The sequence below is a fragment of the Phoca vitulina genome, unplaced genomic scaffold, assembly GCF_004348235.1.
Source record: "Phoca vitulina isolate PV1807 unplaced genomic scaffold, GSC_HSeal_1.0 scaffold120, whole genome shotgun sequence".
In the NCBI taxonomy this organism is placed as follows: domain Eukaryota; kingdom Metazoa; phylum Chordata; class Mammalia; order Carnivora; family Phocidae; genus Phoca; species Phoca vitulina.
In genome coordinates, this window is record NW_022589823.1 from 982,207 (window position 1) to 1,002,595 (window position 20,389).

The following is a 20,389-nucleotide window of genomic DNA, read 5'->3' on the forward strand; positions in this document are numbered from 1 at the left end:
TCCGGCCCTCATTTGCGTGGGACCCTTCCTTCGGGCCCGCCCTTCCGGCCCTCGTTTGCGTGGGACCCTCCCTTCAGGCCCTCATTTGCGTGGGACCCGCCCTTCGGGCCCTCGTTTGCGTGGGACCCTCCCTTCGGGCCCACATTTGTGTGGGACCCTCCCTTCGTGCCCTTCCTACTGGCCCGCATTTGTGTGGGACCCGCCCTTTGGGCCCTCCCTTCCGGCCCACATTTGAGTGGGACCCTCCCTTCGGGCCCGCCCTTCCGGCCCGCATTTGCGTGGGACCCGCCCTTCGGGCCCTCCCTTCCGGCCCACATTTGAGTGGGACCCTCCCTTCGGGCCCTCCCTTCAGGCCCTCATTTGCGTGGGACCCTCCCTTCGGGCCTTCCCTTCCGGCCCGCATTTGTGTTGGGGCCTCACTTAGGGGCTTTTATTTCCGTCTTGTTTCAGGATCACACGTACGTCGGGACCTCGCTTTTACGACATGGTCCTCACCGGGGGGAGGGGGCGCAAGAACCTCATTTCTGTCAGTTCGCTCTGCCGTCGTCGGGCCCCGCGGACGTCGGGCCCTCATTTACGACAGGGCCCTCACTTCCCGCCGGGGCCCTACTTACGTCAGGGCCCGCTGTCGGGCGACGATGCAGTCGGGCTGGCCGCCGCGGAACAGCAGGCGGGCGTTGGACTGCACCCACAGCCAGCCGGCCTGCTTGGTGAGCAGCCGGAACACCGTGAGGCCGCTCTCGCCCGTCCTCATCACTGCCGACAGAGACAGAGAGAGAGAGAGACTGCGCGCGCGTCGGAGCCTCGGACCCCCCCCCCCCAGCCCTCTGCAGCGGGCGCTGCGGGAGGAGGCGGGAGGCGGCCGTGGGGCAGGCGGGGCCCCGACAGCGCCTCCCGAACTCACGCCGCACGTGGTTCTCGGCGCAGTGCATCATGTCGGCCGCGTGGATGAACTGGTAGCCGGAGCCCCTCCTGCAGAGCTCGCTGTCGGTGTAGCCCAGGACCAGCTTGCCTCTGCGGACGAGACACGGCACCCCGCGGCTTACAGCCCTGCCGCCCGCCCGTCCCAGCGCCTCACAGGGAGCCTTCGCAGGCCGTTCAGCTTGGCGCCCAGGCGCCGGGAGCGGTCTTCTCTGGGCGGCCCAGGTCCGGAGGGGGCGCCCCTCCTAGCCGCGGGGCTGGCGCAGACCCTGAAGAGGCGTCGGCCCTGACCGGAGTGTGCGCCCTGTCAGACACTTCTGCCGCCCACCTGTTCCCAGATCCTGCTGTAAACCTGTGCTGTGGAACGGGGGTCAGTACCCACGTTAACTTTGTGGAGGACAGATTCCACCGCCTTCGTCGGAGGGCTCTGTGACTCCCCAGCATCTTTGAGGAGGAAACAGAACTTGTAAGTTCCAGTACTAACAGTGCATGGAAGCACTTGTTCTTAAGCCAGTGCTTTCCAGAATGTGTTCTAAGGGGCGTTGGCATTGTAGCGTGTTAACTGATTCCCCCAAGAAAGGTTCAATGGTCAAATAAGATTTGGGAACAGTTGGGTCAAACCTAGTTAGTTAGATTTTTCATAGTGGGACTTCTTGGGGCTTCACTATGATTTGTTCCTGGAAGTTTCTGAGAGGGAGACAAGTATTACTTGGGATTTGCTTTCTGCATCATACCCTAAACCCCACACTCCTACATTGCCCTTATAAGGGGCACCTTTTCTACTAACTCTCATTACAGAACCTGTTTGGACAGGATTGGCCAACTGTTCTTGCCTTGCCTGTGGTTCTAGACTCAGGATTTGGACCATAATTACTCTGGGAGCACCCTTGGTTCCCTAGGAGTCATGATTTCTGGTCAGAGGGATGTACCTGGAATCACAGGCTATAGGTGTGAAATCCAATTTGTGTTTTGTTTGGAAAAGAAATGTTTCATCTTGGAGCTCCAGGATGGTGAGTGGCTGGCGAGGTGCTGCAATGGCAAACAGGGTGCGTTGAGGAGACATGAGGATACCATCTTCTGACCTATTGTTCTGTCCAGGGAGGAACTTCAGATGGCCATGGAAATTCAACTCCTAGAAAAAGCAGACCCCAAACATAATGAGAAGAGAAAAGAGAAGAGGATGTTAAGTAGCTAAAATAGTCGATATGACTTTCCTCTTAGGGAACTCAGAGGGTCCCGTACCCTCCTTGTAGTTGAACAGGTAGGACTCAGTATAGGTGTGTGCAGGTTTGGAGCTTCCTCATTCTGCTCTGCCCATTAGGCCCTGATCATTTTTCATGGCTTCCCAGCCCTCCCTTCGGTCCCTGACCCACACAGCCTTTTTCAAAGAGCTGCGGAGTTAATTGAGCTGTGAGAGGGTATACAATTCCAGGAATTGGTAGGCACTTTTAGCTGATTTGGGGGACGGTGAAGAAGGTGGATGTTAACATCCTGAGTTCACCAGGGATCTCCACTTAGGATGTACTATAGGTAACAGGTGTAACTAAATCCCAAGTAAACAAATCCCATATCTTAACCAGGCAGAGGAAGGTTCAAAAGAGAACTTGGTATTCTGAAACGGCAGTGAGCTGAAGGCCAGATTCACCATCCTGGGATGGTGAGGAAGCCTGGCTCAACCCTTGGGCAGTGTCCCATCTGGGCAGAGCACTGGTATAGGAAGTTCCTGAGCCTATAAGGACAGTGTGATTACCAGAAACCCAGAAGAATTGTCCAGCAGGCAGCGGAAGCGACAAACAAAACTTCTTTCCAGATAGGAAGGGTCATCCAAGGGCTGATGCTGCAGGCTGTCTGTGGAGGAGCCACTAAGTGAGAGAAACTTCTCTCCTGGCAGAGCTGGGAAGACAGATAAATGAGGAAGCTCTACCAGAACACTCATCATCACAGAACTGAAATATCTATAGTTCCCAAAGAAGCTGGTGGGTGGAGAGAATGTGGGGTCACAAGCCCTGTGGCCCAGTGAACCTTAGCCTTGCCCAGTAGGATGACCTTGATCCACCACTCCAGCTGGCTTTCTCATTTATGAGATGATGCTAGCAGTCCTGCCTGCCTCCATGCCTTAGAGTGTCATGAGAATCAAATTAAAAATGAGATGCTGTGGGTGCCTGGGTGGCTCAGTTGGTTAAGCGACTGCCTTCGGCTCAGGTCATGATCCTGGAGTCCCGGGATCGAGTCCCACATCAGGCTCCCTGCTCGGCAGGGAGTCTGCTTCTCCCTCTGACCCTCCTCCCTCTCATGCTCTCTGTCTCTCATTCTCTCTCTCTCTCAAATAAATAAATAAAATCTTTAAAAAAAAAAAATGAGATGCTGTACATAACATATATATCCAGGAACCCTACTGGTTCTACTGTCGGAGCCAACTACTTCTCATCACTTCACTCTGCTGTGCTGGCCAGTCTCTCATTATCAGCTGGGTGGAACATCTAGTTGAGAAGAGCATGGACCCTGGACAAGTTATGTAACATCTCCATGGGCCCCAGTTCCCCAGTTATCTGATCTGACTTAATAAGGTTGTTAGGAGAAATATATTTATATATGTAAAGCAGTTGGAATAGTGCCTGGCACATTGTAACCTCTATAGAAATTGGCTGTTACTCTCATCATTTTTTCCCCCTTGCTTTAAATTTGCCATAGCCTTCTAACTGGTGTCCCTGCTTCCACCCTTGCTCCTATGGTCTGTCCTCCACTCAGTAGCCAGAGTGACTTACTTTATTTATTTATTTATTAAAGGTTTTATTTTTATTTTATTTGGCAGAGAGACACAGTGAGAGAGGGAACACAAGCAAGGGGAGCGGCAGGCAGAGGGAGAAGCAGGCTTCCCGCGGAGCAGGGAGCCCAATGCGGGGCTTGATTCCAGGACCCTGGGATCATGACCTGAACCGAAGGCAGATGCCCAATAACTGAGCCACCCAGGCGCCCCCAGAGTGACTTTAAAATATAGGTCAGATCACGTCCATTTTGTGTTTAGAACTCTTCAGTGACTTCCTCCCTTAAAGACTGATTCCTTCCCGCACCCTTTCCTGCCCAGGCGCTGGCCAGTTTCCCCTTCCCTGTGCCCTTCTCAGTGGCCTCCTGGCCATTCCTTATCTATGCTAAGTGCACTTCTGCTTCGGGGGCTTTGCATTCATGCTGTTTCTTCCCCCTGCACTCTCCTGCCCCATTTATCCATGAAAAACAATGCTGCTTTCACCTGTTCTGGAGTGCTGGTTCAGTTTGCTCTCTTTCCTGTCCTAGAGGTTTGTAGGGAAGTCTTTGCAAAGGATAATGAGAAAAATCCCAAACTCTTGGGTTAAAAACAGAAGTACCAATGAAGCTTCATTAGAAAGTCAAAGATGCAAAAACCAAATTTGTTCTCTTTTGCTGTAATTTTCAACCTGACAAGTCAGATTATAGTTACACGGATGGTTTTCCCTGTGTCACATGAAAATTGATTGGTCTAGACTTAAGTGCTGCAGAAGAATAAAAAAGCAGGCTAGAGGGAGGAACAAAGGAAGGCTTATGATCTGATAAGTTTTACTACTTTTGTAATCTCATTTAATAAAACCCCTAGCACAGTGCCTGGCACATGATATACCCTCAATAAATGTTAGACCATATACACACATGTATAAAACACACTTGAATTTGGTTTAGTTGGGTGGTCTTCAGACATTTTTCTGGCATTTTTATAGCATGGCATTAAAGTTTTACTTTTATTCTGAAGAACTGTCATGCATATATTTATAAACATGTAGGTACACTGCTGTATGGTTTCTGCTATTGCAGGGGTATAACAGTGTAAAAGGTATTTAAAAGTATGAAATTATATGCAAAATTCCAGAGTATCCATTGTTAAGGACATAATTCAAACTTGGCAGTATCAGGAGCTGTATGAAAGTCTGAACTTCAAATTTCTTTTTTTTTTTTTTTAATTTTATTATATTAGTCACCATACAATACCTCAAATTTCTTTTCCTTTCTCTTTTGATCCTAGCTGGTCAACAGGGACAGGGGTGGAGGCACAGAGGTGCAAAGCTCAATGCTGAGGACAGGGTTCCTCCCTTCAGTGAGCTGATAATCTTATGGGAAAGAAAAAAAGTGAAGACCTATTTTGGGATAAGTAACTACCCTGCTGGACTTACGGCAGGTCAAGACAGAGTCTTAGGCAGAATGTCTGGAGTGGGAGCAGGCTTCAGAAAGAGACGGACTAAAATCACAGCAGCCAAAGCTGAACTGAATAAAGCTGCGTCTTATGAAGTTACACAACCATATCTTATAGTCAGTCTTGTAAGTTTATTCGTGCTTAGTATTTTAAGTTATCCATCACAAAAGCATGTCATTATTAGTGTGCAAACATTGGCATATGGATTCATTTTTTTCTAATTGAAGCCTCTGTTTTTTGAGTATTTTATTTTTTTCTACCCATCCTTCACAACAAAACAGGGAAGAGCCTTTCTTTGCAGCCTGTGTGGGTGCATTAAATGTACTCTAAATACTTGGAAAGGGGTCCTGTATCTGGACTTACAAAATAACATTTACTTGTAAATGACAATATTGCCTTTTGCCTATGGTATCCCACCAGTTGGCAGAGTAACACGCTATGGCCATAATGGCCTCATATCTTGTATACTCACCAGATACACAAATATGAGCCCCTACCAGCTCGATCATCGCTCAGGGGATGCACCTGTCTGCCGTTAGGGGATGCTCTTACCTGGGCAGGCAGGGTATTTCCTCCAGCGTGAGTCTTATCACTCACCAGTTGGATCCATCTGGGCAAACATCACTCTCCTTATCTGAACATTTATATGTTTACTTTGTCTCAGGTACTGTTCTAGGCACTGGGAATACAGCAGTGAACAAGATCGGCAAAAATCCCTCCCTGTATCCTACTGGTAGTAAAATCAACAGATGCTCATGCCTTATGTGTATTTTCCAGTTCCTAGGAGGATCACATGAGGTCACAGATATGAGATGGTTCTGAAAGATGCAGAGTCCTGTGCCAACACACACTACCCGATTTCCCGATGCAGCCCTTCCTCTTCTCTTCCCCTCATACACCTGGGACTTAGTGAGTGCTCCATCAGTGCTTAACGAAATATACATTGGAGCTGAGAAAGCCTGGCTTCCTGGTCTGATTTCTTCCTCATGGACTATAAGGGTTGAAACACATGTACAGGGTTGATTCTGCATTTAGCCCTTTCCCCCCCACAAGCCTTGGTGACTTACGGTGGATGTCCTGCTCACCCTCTCTGCTGACAGGTGCTGCATCTGCAGGCCAGAGAAACTGGCTCTGGAACATGGCTCTGTCCTCCTTGTGGATCAGCTCGAACACACTCTGATAGATGACATCTGACTGCAAAGACCAAGTGACAACATCACCCTCCTGGGGATGCTTCTTGCCTCTCTGAGGCAAGTGACCCGTTCACCTCAAATGTCCCTGAGTCATCTCTAGCACCTCTGATCCTTCTAGGCATCCTGGACTCACCTGTTCTTGTCCCTCCCCATCCTGGAGGCTGGCTGGTGCATACTGTTCCTGTTTCCCTCTTCTGGTTTTGCACAGCCAACTTCTCAGGCTGCTGCTGCCCCCAGACCCAGAAAATACCCATGAGATGGGCACTCCCATGGTGTTGGAGGCCATGCCTGTATTGTGTCTTGAAAAGGGTGGCAGTTCTTGGGGCCAAGGGAAAAAAAGAGAGACTGCCTAGCAGACAAGTCACAAATCATCATCAGGGAGATGTCCGAGGTGGGGAGACACATAGGAAGCCACTGAAATAGCCCTGGAGAGTTGGCTGAAAGTTTGTGGAAGGAGAATGTCGAGTTTCCCGGGAAGTCAGTCATCAGCTATTCTGGATGACACAATTAGACTGAATTAGAGCAAAGATCTCATTTCCAGGGAGATCCAAGTTTGTTCTGTCATTTGTTGAAGGAGATGAGTGAATATAAATGCTAATGTAAACTCAAAAGAAAGGGGTTTGGCAATGTAGTGACTTGAACATGAACAATAATTAAGGTATCCTGTCCTCATACAGATTTTGCAAATATTTTACACATAAAGAGAATGTTAAATAGTTTTGGATCAGTTTGCCTTGAGAAATCTTAGTGTGTTCCTTGTAAATCAAACAGGTTTAATTTAAAAAGTGTAATGAGTCTCTCTACCCTTGCCTGTAGTTAACCATTTATTAAGTTATGTTTTATTTGGGTAAAGTTTGGGATTCTTCTTGATCTTCTGAGAGGAATTAAGTGCAGATGAAAGTTTTCTGTCAGCATTGAAAAGTTCCGATGGCCTAAATTCTACTCCAAATAAGTTATATTCTTCCCCACTCTTCCCCTGCATCCCCCAACCCACACACAACATGATTTTTAGGAACCTGTTGTATATAACCATTTTCTGCACAAAATTCAGGGAAAATGAACTTTTCAGGAGCATCTCCATCTCAGTACATGGCAGGTGCTAAATATTTATAAGGGTCTGGTCTAATCTATGAAAGGACAAAGATGTTGAGTGGGCCTCCAGGCTGGAAGGAGGTGAAGGGCCAGTGGCATGAAGACCTGAGGAGAAATCACAGGGATGGCAGCATGGGGGCTGAGGCCAAGGGAGGCAGGCTTCCGGGGGACCACCAGGGCAACAAAGAACAGACCCCGTGGAGGAAAGCAACAGGGCTCTAGCGGAGCTCAGCACCCAGTATGCTGGTGCTCCCTGCCTCCACCTGGTCGCTCTATAAAAACAGCCGCACGCAGTAGTGGTATGGGAGAGCTGTGCACACAGGCAGAGGCCCCAGGCTGTGACCTTGACCTCTCTCCTGTTCACCCGTGTTGCTGTCATTCTGTCTGCAGCTCTGCTCACTGCCCCTGGAGGTTTTGAAGGGGAAAGGCATCGCAGCCGGTCAGCACCTCCTCTCCTAACCATGCCGCACAGAAAAACCCACAGCATTTCTCTGAGATGAAGGGCTTTAGCCAAGTTTATTTTTTATTTCTTTTGGAAGCTCCTCTTTATAGGGGTTCCTGTCTCTGAACCCTCCCCTACATCACGTTTGTCCTCAGCAATGGCAAGGAAGCAGGTAGCTCGATGCTGACAGTGCAGGTATGACGAGTGCCCAGGCCTCTGGTCTGCCTTTGACAAATAAAACTCCTCAGATTCTCATCTAAAAACCAGATATAGCATAATGGTACTGACTTTTTTTTTCCTAAAGGAAAGGTGAAGGGGCGCCTGGGTGGCTCAGTAGGTTGAGTGTCTGCCTTCAGCTCAGGTCATGATCTCGGGGTCCTGGGTTCGAGCCCCGCATCGGGCTCCCTGCTCAGTGGGAAGTGCTTCTTCCTCCCCTCCCCGCTCGTGCTCTCTCTCGCTATCTCTGTCTCTGTCTCTTTCTCCCAAATAAATAAATAAATAAAATATTTAAACAAAACAAAGGGGAAAAGACTGTAAAACTCAGCAAGTATGTTCTCATCACAAGTGAGGGATAAAGTCCAGAGCTGGTGTTGGGTATGAGCTGCACTGCACAGGTGCAGGGTTGGCATGGGAACGTGTGACAGGTGGAGATGGGGGATTCTGAGTCTTCCTATTGCCCTGATTTCAGAAAACCTTCTGTTGCCATGGCTTTGTATGAGCCCCTTCCACTACATGGTGCGCAATGCACTTGCACAAGCACTGCTGTTTTCAGTCTGCACAGCAGTTGTGTGGAGCATGGGCTGTCTTCCCTCAGCAGCAGGCCATGAAAATGCCCCTCAGGTCTCCAGCTGCAGGGAGTATAACTCAGAGGTGTCCCAGCTGCTGCCCACTGAAATCCACTGGGGCAGCAACTCTAAGGCAGGCCTGTTCCTGGGAGACGGGACTTCTCTGATGGGCAACTTGGCCTTGAGGTCTCCCCTTTGGCCTTGTCCAATTTCCTCAGAGCCGTACGGTTGGCTAATTCTCCTTCCCTAGGGTCAGATCAGAACTTTCAGGACACATAACTTTACACCCTGGCAGGAACCTCAGGAAATGGGACAAATCAACTGCTGGGGTGGCTCTTAGATTTAGATGCTGGGAGAAGCCAGTGGTCAGTGAGGTGCTAATACCTGAGTTGTTCTGGCAGATGGCAGAAGAAGGAAGAAAAAGGCTGAGGGAAATGGGTGTATTGGAATGAATGCAATTCATTAGTCAAGAAGACCCAGCAGAGATTGCATACCATGGGAGGGCACAGGGACAAACTATACACCAAGGCCATGAGGAGTGCAATATTGGAGAGACATCAACACCACTAAGAAATTTGGTGGTAGGTGACTGTCCTATTGCAGGTCAGGGCTGATGGAAGGAGAGGAAGACACTGGGCTGGGCTCAGAAGAGCTGGGCTCATGAATGTCCATTGGGATGATGGAGCCCTGAGGTAGGAGAGGCCAGATGGCTTCAATTACAGTGATGGCTAGCAAGGCAGAAGAAATAATCAAGGGGGCTTGGACCATAGGGTGTTGTGGAGTTGGTTAATAGAGCATGGCATCTCAAGGGGCAAAAGAGATGGGCAGCCAACAATGATACTGCTTAACATCTATAATTAAAGGCAACAGTGCAAAGTCAGGAGGCTGAGGGCTGTTATCCTGATGAAAAATGACAATCCTTTGCTCAGTTTCTGGACCTGAGACAAATTTCAGATCTGAAATCCACTGACTGAAGAGGTGGCATGGTCCCTAGGTAGAAGGGCCCTACAATACCATGGCAAGGTATTTACTCAAGATACTCAAGATATTGACCATGCCTTCTACCCAACAGCACTATCCACGACCTCCCTGGGATATGATATTGCCTGTGATTTACTATCTTGACTGGTGTTGGAGGGGGTAGTTTCAAGGGTTTCCTCTTGGACTTTTCTACTGTGATATCTCTCACTTTATGGGCCAAGAACCTAGTCTGGGGGTTACTCCAGTTGTCAACTAGATTGATTCCAATTACATGCTCAGGAAATGGACAAATGACCACTGGGTGGGTCCTGGACTTGGTAAGTTTGCTGTGAACCAGACTAGAGCTGGCACTTCATGTATTATCTGGCCCCAATGGGCCTTCACCCTGACGTGAGGACCATGATGGTGCTGGGTCCCTGGACTCAGAGATGTGCTGAGGTGATGGCTGAGGGTGAGCAGAATTCAGAATGGAGAGCAGAGGAGGGCCAGGTGCTACCCTGAGACCAGCTGCAGTTTGTCCCACTCACCTCTCTCTTTTGAGGTCCCCCCAGGGAGAGAGGCTCATGGGAATTCCTCCTGTGGAGGAGTAGATTGGTGCAGCACAAGAAGTCAGTATGTGCCTCTCAGGTTTCTGACTGAGGTGCATGTGAGGTTGCCCCTCTTGGATGCACACTTGTTTGTGCTGGGGCCACTCTTCCTACAGATTGCTCCCAGCCAGTGACTGAGCATGGCAGGGACACCAAGGCAGGCCTATTCCTGGGAGCAGAGGGGCTTTTCTGCCAGGTGACTTTGGATTGAGGATGCCCCATTCTACCAGGTGACTTTGAATTGAGGATGCCCCATTCTGCTGGGTGACTTTGGATTGAAGATGCCCCATTGACCCTGTACTGCAGTTGAAGACACTTCCACCCACCCCCATTCTTTCTGTCTCCTTCCCAAGGGTCAGACCTGCTGCCCCCAACCCCTGTTCCCTCCCAGGTCCTCCCAGGATTTTCTCCTGAGGAATCTCTTGCTCATCTCATCCTGCCTTGGCATCTGCTCCTCAGAGGATCTAGGCTACCATGCCCTCCACCAGATGAGGAAGTCAGTACTCTGGGAAGGCTCAGTTGAAGACTTACGATGTGCATGTGGGAGACTGAGATGGAGACCCAGGTCTTTGAAATTCCATTATAGTCCCATGGAGACAAGCATCACATGGCCCTGTCTCCCTCCTCTCCCAACTAGATTCACCCAAACTCTTCAAATGAAAAGTAAAACCACTCACTTGATGAAATCCCAGGTAGTCCTGGACTGTGGGAGAGACGTAGAAAACATAGCCATCCTCTGTAACAGCCATGAGGAAGCCGTTGAGAGCCTGGGGAGAGGCAGAGAAGAGTTAGTTTGGGTTTATTCCTTATTCCTCAGTCTTGTGGAGCTCCTAAGGGCCAGGATCCAGGTCTGTGAGGGGTTTCTGTGAGTTTCCTTTTGGTGAGCAGTGCCACTCATATCCTGAATTGTCTCTTCTAAAGCAGGGCCTGGGATATCCTGTTACAAATATCTCTCACTCATACCAGCTCCTGGAGAGAAGACAAGTGTGTGTGTATATGTGTGTCTGAGGCGGCAAAGTAGAGCCAATTCCAGCTTCAATCTATTGAGAACACTGCAAACTGAATAATTAAACAAATACACACGCACATATTCTGTTTTTCCCTCTGCATCTCTGTTGTGGGTCTCACCCTTTGGTTAAAAAAAATCCATTCAAGGCTTCTCATCTGTAGGAGATGAAAAAGCAGCTCCATGTTCTCCATTGGCTGAGGCTGCATGTTGGTCTCACCTGGGCAGGTGGCTAAAAAAAAAGTGCTCATTTATCCTCCCACCCTTCTGGGATCCACCCTATTAGAAACTCTGAGTATAACTTTTTAACCATTTCCCCTGGGGATCCTGAGGAGGCATCCAATCTAAGGACATGGTTTTGGTCATGATTGAGATACATTTTAATTTTAAGCTTTCAGGGGAACCACGTGGTTATTGTTTGCTTGTAAGTAAATAATAGTTAATCTACTCTGCTCCAGAAACCTCATGCTTGCGTTCAGGATTGTGGAAATAAATGAACACCAAACAAATGAGAAAAGCAGAGGCTATGTATTCAAAGCTTGCTAGAGCAAGGGAGTCAGCTGTGGTCACTTGAGTTTTAGCAGAGACTCAAAGGCAGACAGAGGAGGAGGGAACGCTTCATAGTGGAGAAGAGGGATGGCTTCGGGTGTGACCTGCCTGGAAGCTGTTGGCATGGTGAGCCTGGAGGTGGCTAACTAGAGGCAGGGTCTCCTACATGACTGGTTAAGGGAGCATATCTGGCTTTCTCTCTTTGGTTATAAGTTGGAAGCAGGGAGAAAAATTAGGGAAGCTGTCAGTTATTCATCACGTCCTGGCCATTCTGGGTTGATTGTTACAGAAGTCATTGTCCTGATTCCTGAATGTTACTAGAGATAGTAGTCTGATTTTCTATAACTCTGACTTAAAACAGGCTGACTTTTGGGATAAATGTTTATTGTAAACAAGGGTTTGGATTCCTGGAAAGGCTGCTGCAGGCTGTGAGTCAGAGTCCTATTTTTATATATGGTCTGGCCGTTGTCTCCTTGTATATTCAGTCTCCTAGGATAAGTATAATAGAGAAAATGAAAGATGTGGTTCGTATATACAATGGAATATTACTCAGCCATCAGAAAGGATGAATACCCACCATTTGCATCGACATGGATGGAACTGAAGGGGATTATGCTAAGTGAAATAAGTTAAGCAGAGAAAGACAATTATCATATGATTTCACTCGTATGTGGAATATAAGGAATAGCACAGAGGACCACAGGGGAAGGGAGGGAAAACTGAATGGGAAGAAATCAGAGAGGGAGACAAACCATGAGAGACTTTGGACTCTGGGAACCAAACTGAGGGTTACAGACGGGAGGTGGGTGGGCAGATGGGGTAGCCAGGTGATGGGCATTAAGGAGGGCACATGTGGTGATGAGCACTGGGTGTTATATGCAACTAATGAATCATTGAACACCACATCGAAAACTAATGATGTACTATATGTTGGCTAATTGAACATAAGAAAAAAAATAAAAATGGAGGGAAAAAAGCCCCAAAACAAAAAAAAAACCAAAATAAATAAAATCTTTTAAAAAAGACCCAAATAAACTCATAAATGAAAGACATTAAAATTGATAACAAATAAATATGTAGTATCATAAGAGACTACTGCAAACATCTGTGTTCCAAAAAACTGAAAAACCTAGAAGAAATGACCTATATTTGGAATCTGAAAAAGCTGAATTCAGAGAAACAAAGTTTAATGATGGAGCTAGAAGGTGGCAGAATTGGTAAGATGTTAAAGGGTACAAATTTGCATCTAGAAGATGAAAAAGTTCTGGGGATTATGCACTGCATTGTGATTATAGTTAATATTGTGTTACATACTTCAAAGTTGCTAAGACACTAGACCTTAAATGTTAGCGCAGAAAAGAAATAGTAATTATGGGACATGGAGCTGTTAAGCCAATGCTATAGTGGTATCATGTTGCAATATATAAATGTATCAAACAACATGTTTTACACCTTATATATACCTTTGCACAATGTTATTTATCAATTATATCTTTAGGAAATGTTATAACAAATATGATCGAAGAGATTAAGGTTACTGAGAGTACAAATGAGACTTCAGGAGTGACATCAGCAAGGTCCCATAAACCCTCCTGTGGCGGAAAATGAGAGCAAAGTGAAATAAGCCAGATGCAGAAAAAGACAAATGCTATATGATCTCATTTATATGTAAATTCTAAAATAGTCAAACTCATAGAAGCAGAGAGCAGAATGGTGGTTGCCAAGGCATGGGGAACTGTTGATCAAGGGGTACAAAGTTTCATTTATATAAAAGGAGTAATTTCTGGGGATCTAATGTATAAAACTGTGACTGTAGTTAAAGTGCTATATTGTATACTTGAAATTTGCTAAGAGGGTTATCTTAAATGTTCTCATTACTAAAAAGAAGATAACTATTTTAAGTGATAAATATGTTAATTAGCTTGTTTTATATTATTTAACAATATATACATATAAAACAAGATGAAATCAGAGAGGGAGACAAACCGTAAGAGACTTTTAATCATAAGAAACAACCAAGGTTGCTGGAGGGGCAACCTTGGGGGGTAACTGAGTGATGGGCATTAAAGAGAGCACGGGATGTAATGAGCACTGGGTGTTACATAAGACTGATGAATCACTGAACTCTACCTTTGAAACTAATAATACACTATATGTTAATTAATAAATTTAAATAAATAAATAAATGGAAAAAATTTTAAAAAAGAAACATCAAGTTGTATGCCTTAAATATATGCAATTGCAATTGTCAATTAATCTTAATAAAACTGGAGAAAACACAGGCAAAAAAAAAAAGGGATAATGAAAGATTTTCAGTCTCTCTTCCTGGGTAAAATCTAAGAAGTGATTATTGTGAAGCGATTACTAAGAAGTGGTGAGTCGAGCCAGAGGAAGCCTGTGACTCGTCATAGCTCCCCAGCCCAGAGGGGGTAGGAGAGCCCCTCTGACTGACTTATTTCACTTAGCATAATACTCTCTAGCTCTACCCATGTCATTGCGAATAGCAAGATTTCATTCTTTTTTATGGCTGAGTAATATTCCATTGTGTATATACCACATCTTCTCTGGCCATCCATCAGATGGACATTTGGGCTGTCTCCATAGTTTGGCTATTGTAAATAATGCTGCTATAAACATCAGGGTGCATGTATCCCTTTGAATTAGTATTTTTGTATTCTTTAGGTAAATACCTAGTAGTGCAGTTGCTGGGCCATAGGGTAGCTCTATTTTTAACTTTTTGAGGAAGCTCCATATTGATATCCACAGTGGCTGCACCAGTTTGCATTCCCACCAACAGGGCATGAGGTCTTCCCTTTCTCTGAATCCTTGCCAACACCTGTTATTTTTTGTGTTGTTGATTTTAGCCATTCTGACAGGTGTGAGGTGGTATCTCATTGTGGTTTTGATTTGCATTTCCCTGATGATGAGTGATATTGAGCATCTTTTCATGTGTCTGTTGGCCATCTGGATGTCTTCTTATAGATAAAATGTCTACTCATATCTTCTGCCCATTTTTTAACTGGATTATTTATCTTTTGGGTGTTGAGTTTGATAAGTTCTTTATGGATTTTGTATACTAACCCTTCATCAGATATGTCATTTGGAAATATCTTCTCCCATTCTGAAGGTTGCCTTTTAGTTTTGTTGATTGTTTCCTTTGCTGTGCAGAAGCTTTTTATTTTGATGAAATCCCAATAGTTTATTTTTGCTTTTGTTTCTGTTGCCTCAGGAGACATATCTAGTAAGAAGTTGGTTGATGTCAAAGAGCTTGCTGCCTGTTTTCTCCTCTAGGATTTTGATGGTTTCCTGTCTCACATTTAGGTCTTTCATCCATTTTGAATTTATTTTTGTGTATGGTGTTAGAAAGTGGTCTAGTTTCATTCTTCTGCATGTGGATGTCCAGTTTTTCCAACACCATTTGTTGAAGAGACTACCTTTTTCCTGTTGGATATTCTTTCCTGCTTTGTTGAAGATTAGTTGACCATACAGTTGTGGGTCCATTTCTGGGTTCTCTATTCTGTTCCATTGATCTATGTGTCTGTTTTTGTGCCAGTACCATACTGTCTTGATGATTACAGCTTTGTAATATGGCTGTAAATCTGGAATTGTGATGCTCCCCGCTTTGTTTTTCTTTTTCAACATTACTTTGGCTATTTGGGGTCTTTTCTGGTTCCATACAAATTTTAGAATTGTTTGTTCCAGCACTTTGAAAAATGTCATTGGAATTTTGATCAGGATGGCATTGAAGGTACAGATTGCTCTGGGTAGCAAAGACATTTTAACAATGTTTATTCTTCCGATCCCGAATCTTCGACAAAGCAGGAAAAAACATGCAATGGAAAAAAGACAGTCTCTTCAATAAATGGTGCTGGGCAAATTGGACAGCCACATGTAGAAGAATGAAACTCGACCATTCTCTAACACCATTGACAAAGATAAAACTCAAAGTGGATGAAAGACCTCAATGTGAGACAGGAATCCATCAAACTCCTAGAGGAGAACATAGGCAGTAACCTCTTTGACATCGGCCACAGCAACTTCTTTCAAGATACATCCCCAAAAGCTAGTGAAACAAAAACAAAAATGAACTTTTGGGACTTCATCAAGATAAAAAGCTTCTGCACAGCAAAGGAAACAGTCAACAAAACAAAGAGGCAACCCACAGAATGGGAGAAGATATTTGCAAATGACACTACAGATAAAGGGCTAGTATCCAAGATCTGTAAAGAACTTCTCAAACTCAACACCCAAAAAACAAATAAGTCAAAAAATGGGCAGAAGACATGAAAAGACACTTCTCTGAAAAAGACATACAAATGGCTAACAGACACATGAAAAAATGTTCATCATCATTAGCCATCAGGGAAATTCAAATCAAAACCACATTGAGATACCACCTTACACCAGTTAGAATGGCAAAAATGGACAGGGAAAGAAACAACAAATGTTGGAGAGGTCGTGGAGAAAGGGGAACCCTCTTACACTTTTGGTAGGAATGCATGTTGGTACAGCCACTTGGGAAAACAGTGTGGAGGTTCCTCAAAAAATTAAAAATAGAGCTACCCTATGACCCAGCAATTGCACTCCTGGGTATTTACCCCAAAGACACAGATGTGGTGAAAAGAAGGGCCATATGCACCCCAGGGTTCACAGCAGCAATGTCCGCAATAGCCAAACTGTGGAAGGAGCCGAGATGCCCTTCAACAGATGAATGGATAAAGAAGATGTGGTCCATATATACAATGGAATATTACTCAGCCATCAGAAAGGATGAATACCCAACTTTTGCATCAACATGAATGGGACTGGAGGAGATTATGCTAAGTGAAATAAGTCAAGCAGAGAAAGTCAATTATCATATGGTTTCACTTATTTGTAGAATATAAGGAATAGAATGGAGGACATTAGGAGAAAGAAGGGAAAAATGAAGGGGGGGAATCGGAGGGAGAGATGAACCATGAGAGACTATGGACTCTGAGAAACAAACAGGGTTTTAGAGGGGAGAGGGGATGGGGGATTGGTTAGCCCAGTGATGGGTATTAAGGAGGGCACGAACTGCATGGAGCACTGGATGTTATACGAAAACAATGGATCGTGGATCACCACATTAAAAACTAATGATGTATGGTGAATAACATAACATAATAAAATTTAAAAAATAAAAAATAAAGTAATTAGTATACCCTTAAAAAAAAATAAAATGGAGTGGGGGGGGCAGAGGTCGGAACTCTCACACCCTGCTACTCATCATCAGGACCCCAACAGGAAGAGACAAGTCTATACCACTTTAGGTACTTTACTATTCCCCAGGAAAAAGAATGGCTCTTCTCATCCCCCTAGCAATAGCCCAGCCAATGAGAGGTTTTCACAGCCCAGCCAATGAGACAGTCACAGCTCAACCAATGAGAAGCCATTACACTGCCAGCTCCCAGTTTACTCCGATGGACTTTTTGTTGATAAGAGCCCTCCCAACTCCCCCTTTCCTCTATAAGAGAGCATTGTTATTGTTTGTTCTCTGGACTCACCTATGGTTTTGCCCTAGCGTGCTTGTCTCAAATTGTAATTCTCTGCTATTCCCAAATAGACTTGCTTTTGTTGGTAAAATAACTGACAGCTTTATTTTTAAGGTTAACAGTTCTTTATCAATTGAAAGAAGTTTATTTTTTCCTTAGCAACTAAAATTAATTTTTACAGATATCCATTTAAAATGCAACTAAACATAAAGTTGTGACAGTTAGCTTTATGTGTCAATTTGGCTAGGCTGTGGTGCCCAGAGATTGGTTCAAATACTAGTCTAGATGTTTCTCTGAAGGCATTTATTTTTAAATATTTTTTAAAAACAATTTTTTAAAATTTATTTTAGAGATAGAGAGAGCACGAGCGAGCAGGGGGAGGAGCAGAGAGGGAGAGAGGGAGAGAGAATCTGAAGCAGACTCTACACTCAGCATGGAGCTTGAAGTGGGGCTTGATCTCATGACCACGAGATCATGATGAGCTGAAACCGAGTTGGAGGCTTCATCAACTGAGCCACCCAGGCACCCCAAAGCCATTTATTTTTAAATGTGAATAACATCTAAATCAGTGGACTTTGAGTGTAAAGCAGATTACTTTCCATAACATGGGTGGGTTATATCCAATCAGTTGAAGGACTTAAGAGAGAAAAAACGCTGAGGTTCCCCCAGGGAGAAATAATTTTGCGTTCAGTCTTTGGACTCAAGACTGCAACATCAATTCTTTCCTGAGTATACAGGCTTCCAGCCTGCCCTACAGGTTTCATATTTGTCACGGCCCACAATCACATGAGCCAATTCCTTAAAATCTCTCTCTCTCTCTCTTTCTCTCTCTCTCTCCACACACACACACACACACACACACACACACACACACAACCTATTGGGTCTATTTCTCTGGAGAACCCTGAATAATTCAGAATTTTGATCATTTTTAGCTAAACAAACATTTGAAATTATTCTTTAGGAATTTCATTATAAGAGATGCTTTGTGTTAAGATTTCTATCTTAAGGATAAAAGTACATAACAGTTCAAACTCACTAAAAAGTAAAGAGATCAAACTAACTAACAGTCATGTATCCAGATTTAACATATGCTAATATTTGTAGCGGGTCTCTTTTGAAGTTTAAAAAAAGATCTGAAGCATTAAAAATGTAGTTCTTTCAGCTTGAGGGTGGGGGGAGGAGACAACAGACTACCTTTAAGTTACTCTGAGAAAAGTCTAATGATTTATCTCAACAGGTAAATGAACCCTTACTATACAAATAAAAGATGCAGCAATCTTTCATGCCATCCCCTCTTTCCTGAAGAAGAGATCCACCTGCTTCTATGGCCAATCACCCAGTGGTTATGCATGTTCTTCCTGGACTGTCTGTGGAAGTTTTGTACTTCTGGTTTGTGAGAGGAAGATCTGCCATAGTTGTGTCACCCAGAACCTGGATTCCTTGCTAAGGTACCAGCAATATATTATATTTAAATAGAGAATTCCAGAGAAAGAAAGTTTTTAAATGTTCAAAAGTAGTAACAATGAAATATGGTATGCTAATATTGCTAATATTTCCATATACACAAAATATATTTTTCCTTTGTACATTTGTTTCATTTCTTGGGTTTGATGGCTTATAGTATGATTTGCATATACATCCCTCTCCTTGAGTCTCACAACCCTGAGGCAGCTAGGGGAAATCAACATCACCCTTGTGGGGAGAGGTGGCTGCTACTTGACTAGCAGGTGGCCATCAGGGACTGACATTCAAGGTTTCTGACTCTTCCCATGTGTGACTCTCACCCACATGGCAGTATGGTTACAGAATTGTCAAAAAAAAATGGGGAAAATAGATATAGAATACTCTACTCAACCAGAAACTTGACATGATAATTAAAGATAAATTCAACAAGAGTTGAAACAAAATGTTTTCTGGAAAACTCTGAGGTCTGATTCTGTTATAATCATAACCACTGACAGGGAATAGAGATGGAAGATATCATACAGTACCTGAAGAAGCAAGTCCCCTTCAGGAAACAGTTGTAGATTGACCTGTGGAGAGGTATGCTCACTTCCTCCTGGATTCATGGGTGGGTCAGCTGGGCAGTCTTCAATGCTGTCCCTTAGGGTGGCTGAGGAGGAGAAAGCGTTATTGAAAACAAATGTTTAACGATCCTCTTTGGCATAGCTCTTGTTTAAGGAAACCATTTTACAGCCACAAAATTTCCCATTAAGTGATCTGGTCCCAATTCCTGGAAAGAAACCCAGGGGCTACTGGAGCTGCTCATGCTTGTTCAAGCTAACATCAATGACAGAGTAGCTGTGAGAAGCCAAGTCTGCTTGAAATCAGAGGAGAATCATTTGTACATAGAGGTCTGGGAGTCATTTTACTTCTTAGTAAGCCCAAAACAAACACCCTTTCCTGTTATTGCAGAACCCTGTGGAAACCAGGGCAATCCTACCTCTGTGCTCTGGCCCAGGACCACCACAGTGGCCCTGGGTCAGATGGTTCTGGAGATGTGGCTGGTTGTCTGTGGAGGATAAAGGTATGGGAAGGGGGCTTGTGTGAGGAAGGAATTCAACCCAAGAGCAGCCCCACACTGAGTTATCCTGGAAACAAGACATTCTTCTCTGCAGAGCAAGGCATTTGGGCCAGACCCAGGCTAGCAGGGATCCAGAATGCCCACATACCTCTAGTTCTGCACCACCCACAGAGATGCTCCACATCTTCTCAGGTCTGCACCTCCCTGCATGTTGAGGGCTAATGTGCTTGTCCACCAGGTAGAGCAGCCCCAGCCAGGACATCCCCCAAGTTCCCAGAGGATTGTGAGCAGTGGGTTCTCATTCAGCCAGTGGTCTCTTTGGGACATGTGGCAATGTGCTTTTCCCCCATGTCTCCAGCAGAATCTCTCATCTGCTTACTCTGCAGTGGGCCCCATCCTGTCTAAGACCCAAGTGATAGGCCACCCAGTCTCCTCTAGCTCAAGTTTGTGGCTTCAAACTACCTCATTTCACATGGCAAAAGAGGCTCTGCCCAGTGCCGTGAGAGCAGGCTCATCCCTGTCTCTCTCTCACTGCCATGCCCCCTTTGGAACCCTTCACTTCTCTGAGCCTCACTTTGCTATCTGCATGGGGGGA

At 45.1% G+C, this 20,389-nt stretch overlaps 1 protein-coding gene across 1 annotated transcript in view; it reads right to left on the reverse strand.

The window, feature by feature from the left end:
- LOC116628454 (aryl hydrocarbon receptor-like) overlaps positions 1 to 20,389 on the reverse strand; it is a 38,771-nt gene that overhangs the window by 3,675 nt on the left and 14,707 nt on the right. Inside the window, exons 3-9 of the mRNA XM_032398792.1 lie at positions 19,262 to 19,383; positions 10,877 to 10,966; positions 6,205 to 6,313; positions 2,672 to 2,814; positions 1,851 to 2,053; positions 905 to 1,014; positions 615 to 756 (exon numbers count right to left, since the gene is read on the reverse strand). Of these exons, the coding sequence (XP_032254683.1) occupies positions 615 to 756; positions 905 to 1,014; positions 1,851 to 2,053; positions 2,672 to 2,814; positions 6,205 to 6,313; positions 10,877 to 10,966; positions 19,262 to 19,383 (919 nt within the window). The remainder of the gene's footprint in view (positions 1 to 614; positions 757 to 904; positions 1,015 to 1,850; positions 2,054 to 2,671; positions 2,815 to 6,204; positions 6,314 to 10,876; positions 10,967 to 19,261; positions 19,384 to 20,389) is intronic.